The 8,256-nt window shown below is 35.2% G+C and overlaps 2 protein-coding genes across 3 annotated transcripts; one reads left to right on the forward strand and one right to left on the reverse strand.

The window, feature by feature from the left end:
- Window positions 1-457: 457 nt before the first annotated feature.
- On the forward strand, window positions 458-2,727 carry LOC134254504 (uncharacterized). Of its 2 annotated transcripts, XM_062737014.1 has the most exons (5): window positions 458-542; window positions 1,097-1,251; window positions 1,594-1,716; window positions 1,806-1,895; window positions 2,113-2,727. In XM_062737014.1, the coding sequence occupies exons 1-5, from the start codon at window positions 473-475 to the stop codon at window positions 2,443-2,445; spliced, it is 771 nt and encodes a 256-aa protein (XP_062592998.1). In that variant the 5' UTR covers window positions 458-472; the 3' UTR covers window positions 2,446-2,727. The 2 variants fall into 2 exon arrangements, with proteins under 2 accessions (XP_062592998.1, XP_062592999.1); XM_062737015.1 differs by lacking the exon at window positions 1,594-1,716.
- Window positions 2,728-2,733: 6 nt separating this feature from the next.
- On the reverse strand, window positions 2,734-5,030 carry LOC134254507 (cornifelin homolog B-like). Its single transcript, XM_062737018.1, has 4 exons — window positions 4,907-5,030; window positions 4,607-4,715; window positions 3,809-3,951; window positions 2,734-3,003 (listed from the first exon to the last, which is right to left on the reverse strand). Exons 2-4 carry the CDS (start codon window positions 4,656-4,658, stop codon window positions 2,893-2,895), a joined length of 306 nt encoding a protein of 101 aa, XP_062593002.1. The 5' UTR covers window positions 4,659-4,715; window positions 4,907-5,030; the 3' UTR covers window positions 2,734-2,892.
- Window positions 5,031-8,256: the final 3,226 nt, after the last annotated feature.

The following is an 8,256-nucleotide window of genomic DNA, read 5'->3' on the forward strand; positions in this document are numbered from 1 at the left end:
AAATGTCAACATTAAATTAAATATACAAATACCTTTTGCAAAATAATTATGCGTGACATAAGTTCAAATATGAATTCAAAACAAAACAACATAATAGATGTCAAATTGGGTAGGAATCCAAATTTATTATAGCTTAAAATTAAATGTCACCCCCCCCCCCTTTCGCTTTCTCTGTGACGAGATAAAAGCTATGACGTCACAGTCATCACTTCTACAAAACCATACTACCCATAGTCCTCTGCGTCTCCGCAAACGAACTCTGGCGGAAGTTTGCTACAAAACAATAAGGTGACGTCACAATCATACTTGATTTTAGCGTGTAGTCAACAACAAAGGTATGCATTTTTTTTAATGAAATCAAATTATTTCTCATTTCTCTCGTTGACTAAATATGTACAAAGTTGATCGACGTATTTTTATCAATTTATTTTAAACAGATTTTTCTCCGATGACTTCAGTGTCTTGCACAAAGATGGATGATGTTATTGATTTATACGTAGTTCCAATCTTCGTGAAGTACATTAATCGCTGGACAGGGAAAAGTCAGTATCTCCTAGAGAAAGCTATACATGCAGTAACTATTTATATAAATATAAAAGGATTGTCAGAGTTATCTGACAGGATACTCTGTGGTTCCGTCATTTTTAACCGCAATAAATTCTTAATTTAATATTTTTTCTTCATATGAATTGCATTTATTGCCACATGGTAAACTTTACAACATGGCAATCCTATAAATTTTAATTTCGCATCTTCAGTTTTGTATATCGAATTTACTGAGAAAAGTAAATAACTTTCTAAAAAGTTATTATAATTAAGAATAAGAGTGTTGAATGGTGTCAATAAATTTGGTCTATATCTGTTTGAAATAATGAACAAAAAGAAACATTTTAATGCATACAATGTTTTTCAAAGTTCAAATGTTAAACATGAATTCCTATGGGAAATATTATAGTAAATAAAAGCTATTAATTATATGTTAATTATGTCCTAAAATAATTTTTGTTGTTAATACCCCGGTATTAATACTTTTTATTGTTCTTATTGCTGCAAATGCATGTTTTGTTCTTTTCTTATTTTTCAATTGTATCTTCAGGGGAGATCCCAAAACCAAGGCACTTAGGACGTAAGACGAGTCAAACAAAGTCCACTCCTAAAGGCGTGGATCTAAACGATCGTGATTCTTATGACGTGGTGGTAGTGGTGGGAATGAAAGATGGACAACCATACACCAAAGACGCCTACAGAAATGTAAGATGTATTATTATATAAAAATTCCGTGTGATACATTATGTGATTTAACTTGACTCTCTGGCTTCCTTTAAAGTTTTATATGTAGTAGATGTGAAACAATTGCATTATTATCACAGACACCTGACGCTATTTATTTTTCTTTTCATAAAAAAAATATATCACCTACCTACATGTAATAATATTATTATTAGGTACTCAGTATGAGGTATATTTTTTATTAAAAGAAAAATAAGTAGCGTGAGATGCCTGTGATTATGTATTATTTAGCAATACTGAAAGTAAAATATATTTTTAAAATATTTACTAAAATGTGTATATACATTTTTATCAAAATTTAAGGACCGAGCTTTAGGCCTTGGATACCGTCTGTCTAAAGAGGACGTATGCCCCTCTTCTATGAATGTAAAGAGAGTCCATTGTTCCGAGGAGAGGGCTGCTTTCCCCAAAGACGTATTTTTTACAGTAAGAGACGGAAGAAGCAAATCTTAAAAATATATATTTATTTGCCATAAGTCGAACTTGCATGTGTAAATTTTATAATGTTTATACAGCAGGTTAAAACTAAGAAGGATAATGACCCCACCTATGAAATGGAGAGACGGGCAAAGTGTCCTAGAACCCTGGAAGAATACTACGGTTACGTAAGTATATGACCTCAGGATAAACTTATACCCCAAAAATCTTATGCAAGTATTTACTTGAAATTATTTGCATTAAAGACCCAATTTTACTGTAGATGTAGAAAAAATGGCCATACTCTTCAGAAATTATTGAATTAGCTTTAATCTTGTCTGAAATTCAATATTAAGTTAGCTAATAGACATACTACATGTAGTACATGTAATTTTATATTGATAGAACACCGAGTCAAGACGGGCACGTGAGTACTCGCTTTATTCCAATAGAGACAGAGAGACACCCACAGTGCATAACGTTCAGTGCTGCTGTACTGAAGATGACCACAGAAGGCGAGAGGCCTGGAACCATTACCAGATGGACTACATGGGGCGGGACGCCTCAGACAACATCATCCAGAAAATCGTCAATACGATTCTAACTCGCCAGTATCACCCCTTTACTCGTGAATATGACCCACATTTCAGGGAAACCTTCATCGGACACCATCCCTACAACTGCCCCTCCGCGGAGCCCCCTCCTCCAACTTTCCGGATTAGAAAAATAATTGAATAGAAATTTGTGTGAAAATCAGAAAATTGTGCCCTAGAGAGAGAGATAGAGAAGTTTTGCTTCAGGCCAGGAGATGGACTGCTGTATGGGCATAAGTTTACAGGATGGTTAGACATAGTGAGCAACGAGCAACAAAGAGGAACAGCTGAAACGCAATACTTTATCTGAGACTATCTTGGGATATCTTAAAAGTCATAGAAGTTTTGTCACAATCAAATGAAAACTTGTATTCTTCAGTAGCCTTAATGTTCGAAGAACAAAAATTAAAACATGCAAGCAATCTCAGTTTTGTTGCAAATTTAGTTTGTCAATCGATCAATCGACCAAGTCCTTGGCTCATAAGTAAAAAAGAAAACATGTCTAAGATACATAAAATACATGATAAATTGATAAACATATACCATATGGTTTTGATAAATGAAACACATTAATCAAATTCAAGAATGCTATTTAAAGGCTTCTCTGCTGCTTCAACCGGATGTAATCGTGTTCACGTGACAGTTGGCACATGACGCATGCGGGACACCAGTAGACCATGCAACAGTCCTCACAAATACTGCCCTGTAATACAAACATTAAACATATAATTATGCATACTCTATTTGACTTGCCGTGGCTCATCAGTTCTGTCTTTCATATTAAATTGACATTTTTCATTTGGCAATGAGTACATGAAAAATTATGTACTAGTACTTGGTAATTGAAATCGTAAATAAGTTCAAGAAAGTACGAATAGTTTTGTCATGAGACAAAATAATATTTTATACTTTCATGTAAATTAGTTGAATCTGATTGGTCGAGAAACATTTGTTAAAAAACACTATTACCCGCTGAATAATGAAGCCACGCCCTCCAGCGTAGCAACAGTCAACAGTGCTTGACGACGGGTGATATTCCAAAAAATAGCGACTGCGCAGAATTTATGCGCGCACGGTTCACTGTTATATGTATTTGTATAAAACATTCAGTATAATATAAAAAATATTGCATGTAGTTGAGTGTAACATTGAAATTTTCACCCCTCGAAAAGTATTGTCAACTTCGGCTGCGCCTCGGTTGACAATGGTTTTCTTGGGGTGAAAATTTTCAATGTTGCACTCAACTACATGCCATATTTATATAATGCGGAGTGATATAAAAGATGAAATAATTTACGCTTCCATTATTCCTGATATTAAATCAAACAACATAAAATATATTCGAAAATTGTTTATTGATCAGTGGTTTAATTTTAAAAAAAAAAATCAAACTCTGAAACAAAGAAAACATAAAAAATAGAACATCCATTGAAAGCTTAAAACTCTGATGAAAGATAGCATAAAAATGAAACATCCAGAGAATTTATATATAATTTATTCAAGCTTACGATAATGTTGTTCTCAACACGGACTTTTGTTCGGAGGGGAATCAGAGAGTGGGATCCAATGGCTAACGGCAGGCAACAGGACTCTCCAAGCTTATTTGCAAGGTAACAGGTATAGCAAGGCATACACCAAAACACAGCACAACCTGCGAAGGTAAAAGGTATATATATTAAGCAGTCTGTTACTTGTACAGTAGCTCGGGCATCGAATGGCCTTTTCCCCCTCCTAGATGTCATTTGTGTAGATTTTTGTGGTGATATGTTTCCATACAAAATCTTATCTCAAACTGGAAAATCAATTAAAACACAACCACTTGCTTTCAAAATATTCTTCATAAGATTGATTTTAAAAAATGCTTTTATGGTATTTTTTGTGATTACTCTGTTATTTTGTTCACATTCTTTCTTACTATTCTCTTCTATAAATAATTATACTGCTGTCTGCTTCTCTTTGAAAAAAAGTTCTACGTTTCAATCTATATGCCATGGCCGTAGGAAGGGGGGAGGGGGACATGTCAATAATTTTGCTGATATATAGAATACTTTCAAAAAAAGCTACTACTTAGTATATGCTTGTTTCCACTCAATAAAAACGTCTGATGACCTTTTTTTTCGCTTGTCAAGGTATTTTTCGTAGCTGATGGTAACCCAACCTGAGAAATTTAGGGCTGTAACCACACCCCCCCCCTTCCCCAACTAAAATTACAGGTACTTCCGAAGAGCCTGTATACCCTTTTGTAGATCCGCCGAAATATGGCTGAAATATTGCCGATTCGGCAATGCAGTGCAGTACATACTTACATGATGTCATATCCTCGAAACAGCCACAGAGACCCGAGTTCCAGTCCCTCATCTGAGGTCGAGTTAGGACCTGTTGTTGCTGAACAACCACAGTGGTGTTGCTAGAATGCTAAGCAAGAAATCTTTCTTTTAATGTTAAATTCCCTTCTTCTTAACAAGTTGCATAGCCAGCGCTCTTTATTTTCTTTTGATAGTAGATAATTTGCAAGATGAAGTAAACTTTTTAGATGGTATTTATGCGGAACAAACCGTATTTTCTGTATATACATGTAAATCTTGTTTAAATGACAAATAACTCACATATCCAAATGGCTGCCCTACCCGCGGTTGAACTGTTACCAGTCCAGGTTGGCCTGAGTACTGATAGGGAGTGAACCCCGGGGGAGGTCCCTCATCGAGAGGTGGAACATTTTGTTGGGATCCAGGTAGATACTGTAGATCACTAAATTTTTGCGACACCTTATTTTCGCGAGATAGGCATTGATTCTTAATAAACGAGACAAAATTTTCACGAATTGTGGTTATTCCTCTATATAATCCTAAGGAATACTATTATAAGCGAGAATTAAATTTTCGCGAGCACACTGTCTCGCGTAATTACGCGTAAATAAAGTTCACGCGAATAAAAAGTGATTTACAGTAACCCGCCTTCCCTTGAAATAAAATAAAAATAATGATTGTTCCCCGCTTTCACGAAAGCTTGAGGATATTAAATCTCATTTGTCTGTCCGTCTGTCGTCAGCAGCTGTCCGTCTGTCCCAAAAACTTTAATATTGGCCATAACTTTTGATTGAGAAGAGATAGGACTTTCATATTTTACATGTGTATTGCCTGTGACAAGACCTAAATCTAAATACCGGTATGTTATATTTTTTACCCTGTGGCCTTTACTTTGAAGTTTGATCTACTAATAAACATTACTTTTAATTGGCAATTACTTTTCAAAGAGAAAAGGTAGGGGTTTCATACTTCACATATGTATCACTTGTGATAAAACCTTTCTAAATACTCATGATTTTTTACCCCGTGACCTTGACCAACTTTTCAAAATATTATTTTTCTAAATAAATTTTGATAGAGAAGAGATAGGGTGGTTTTCATATAAAAATTTGGGTTCGATCAAGATAAAGTAAAAGGCAGAAAATTGAAAAAATCCCGGCCCGGGTTTGCTTACCTAATTTTACCAACACTCGTAGCGAACACCCTTCCACCTAGCGTTATAATGCTGCAGTAAATTTTGACTACTTGTATTCCTCTTCACTGAATATGCTTCATTGTTTGCGTGATTGAATTTACAATTGTAATAGAGATAATCATAAAAAATTGTTTAAAAAACTGTGTCAATGTAAAGGAAAGGACCGGAATGAATTTTCAAGAATAAAGCAACATGTGTAGAAGTAAGGACAAAATGAAGAATGATAAAAGTTCAAAGTGAAATGTAATAAAGACGAATATGAAAACAATAATAAAAGTAACATATAGTTACAATAATAAGAAAGAAAAAAGAAGTAGGCAGAATAAGAATAAAAGCAAGATTACAAATGTAAAGTCGAACACGAATGTACAGTTGTTTTGTTTGAGTATTATGTGTTTTTCCTTGTTTCTGTGTTTAAAGTCGAACCTACTGGAAAATTAACAAGATGATTTACAAAAGGAAAGGATAAAGATTTTAAAAATTTTTACGTTAAATTTCAACGGACTTTGTTCTGTATTTTATAAAAGGTTTCCCAATAAAAACCAAACCTTCATCGAGGAAGTAAATGCTATGAAAATGAGCCGTGTCACATCGAAAAGAATGAACGACAGGTAAGAACTCATAACCTTTTATCCATACATTTCCGGATAATTTTACACTTAAACGATGAAGCCAAGCTGTTTTTATTGTTAAGTTTATTGCTAGATAAACTATGTAGGCGTAATTTTGCTTTTCTTTATTTCTTTACTCCTGTAGAAGACGCGGATACTTTCAAATAGGTTGAGTGGATGGGAAGGGTTAAAGTCGTTCTTTAGTTAATTTTTAACGAAACAAGATGTGTTTGTGAAACACTGATACCCCGTAGGGCAACACACCGTTAGTGGAGATTAAACTTTTCATAAATGCAAATCAAATATGTTGGTATCCAAAGTAAGGTCTTGTCACAAGAAACACAACTGTGATATATGAAAACCCTAGCACCACCAATTCAAAAGTTATGACAAGGATAAGTTTTTGAATTCAGAAAGGTAGGTCAAACTCCAGGGTCAAGGTCAAAGGGTCAAAATTTTTGGTTTTCAAAGAAAGGTTTTGTTACTGTTACAAGGATTACATTTTTTGAAATATGAAAAGCCCCTAGCCCTTACGTTCAAAAGTTATGGCCAAGGTTAAAGGTTTTTGTAAGTACACGTACGTAAATCTCCAAGGTCAAGGTCAAAATGTCAAAGTTGTTGGTATCCAATGAAAGGTCTTGCCACAAAGAAAACATACGCGAAGTTTGAAAGTCCTAATATTTACCGTTCAAAAGTAAAAGTTTGGATTTTGTGTAAAAATGGGTCAAACTCCAAGGTTAAGTTCAAAAGTTATGTGCAAGGTTAAAGATTGTGCGGACAAGCAGACATGCGGACGGACACAACAAAAACTATACACCCCCGTATCTTCGATTACGGGGGCAAGAAAAATCTCCGATTACGCTTCATGTGTAATGTATAAATAGGTCTGCTAATAAAAAAAACGGGCCGCTATCGGTACCAATGGGAATCCAACAGATTGTCTCAAGACCTGGTCTTCAAAAACTACATAGATATTGTCAATCAAAATCAAAACATCTTTAAATATCTATACTTGTGTACTAACAGAATGTCTTTTTTTAATTAACAGAATGTTATTGCAAATGACCAGTGACAAGGCATGTAAATGAAAGATATCCATTTTTACATTATGAAAAATACTTCCGACTATAGACGTCAAAAAGTTATGATGGGGAATTGTTGTACATGTATAGAGTATTGGACGATCGTACGTTTTTATACCCGCACTTTCTAAAGAAAGTTCGGGTATATTGTTGTTACTCATGTCCGTCCGTCCGTCCATCTGTCACACTTTTCTTCCCTGAACTCCTCCTACATTTTACACAGTAGCTTAATCATCTTTTGGGAGATGGTTGGTGGTGTCATGTAGATGTGCAGTAAAGTTTCGGAATTTTGATTTTGCCCAGGGGGGTCAAATGGGGGTCGAAAAATGACGTTTTTTATGCAAAAAGTCCCGTCTTCCCTGAAGTCCTTCTACATTTTACTCAGCAGCCTAATCATCTTTTGGGAGATGGTTGGTGGTGTCATGTAGATGTGCAGTAAGGTTTCGGAATTTTGATTTTGCCCAGGGGGGTCAAATGGGGGTCGAAAAATGACGTTTTTAATACAAAAAACCCCATCTTTCCTGAACTCCTCTTACATTTTATTCAGCAGCCTAATAACCTTTTGGTAGATGGTTAGTGGTGTCATGTAGATGTGCATTAAGGTTTTGGAATTTTGATTTTGCCCCGGGGGGGGGGCAAATGGGGGTCGAAAAATGACGTATTTTATGCAAAAAAAGCCCCGTCTTCCCTTAACTCATTCTACATTTTACACAGTAGCCTAATCATCTTTTGGGAGATGGTTGGTGGTGTCATGTAGATGTG

Source organism: Saccostrea cucullata, unplaced genomic scaffold (assembly GCF_032062105.1).
Source record: "Saccostrea cucullata isolate Sc308-1 unplaced genomic scaffold, CSIRO_AGI_Scuc_v1 ctg19, whole genome shotgun sequence".
NCBI classification, from domain to species: Eukaryota; Metazoa; Mollusca; class Bivalvia; order Ostreida; family Ostreidae; genus Saccostrea; species Saccostrea cuccullata.

What these genes read in the sequence shown, in the direction of transcription:
- LOC134254507 (XM_062737018.1), bottom strand. Translation starts at nt 4,658, where the DNA reads ATGAGGGACTGGAACTCGGGTCTCTGTGGCTGTTTCGAGGATATGACA. An exon ending in TTTCGAGGATATGACATCAT is followed by an intron (nt 3,952 to 4,606) that starts GTAAGTATGTAC and finishes TTACCTTCGCAG; the next exon opens with GTTGTGCTGTGTTTTGGTGT. An exon ending in GTGTTGAGAACAACATTATC is followed by an intron (nt 3,004 to 3,808) that starts GTAAGCTTGAAT and finishes TTTGTATTACAG; the next exon opens with GGCAGTATTTGTGAGGACTG.
- LOC134254504 (XM_062737014.1), top strand. Translation starts at nt 473, where the DNA reads ATGGATGATGTTATTGATTTATACGTAGTTCCAATCTTCGTGAAGTAC. An exon ending in TAATCGCTGGACAGGGAAAA is followed by an intron (nt 543 to 1,096) that starts GTCAGTATCTCC and finishes TTGTATCTTCAG; the next exon opens with GGGAGATCCCAAAACCAAGG. An exon ending in TGGAAGAATACTACGGTTAC is followed by an intron (nt 1,896 to 2,112) that starts GTAAGTATATGA and finishes TTATATTGATAG; the next exon opens with AACACCGAGTCAAGACGGGC.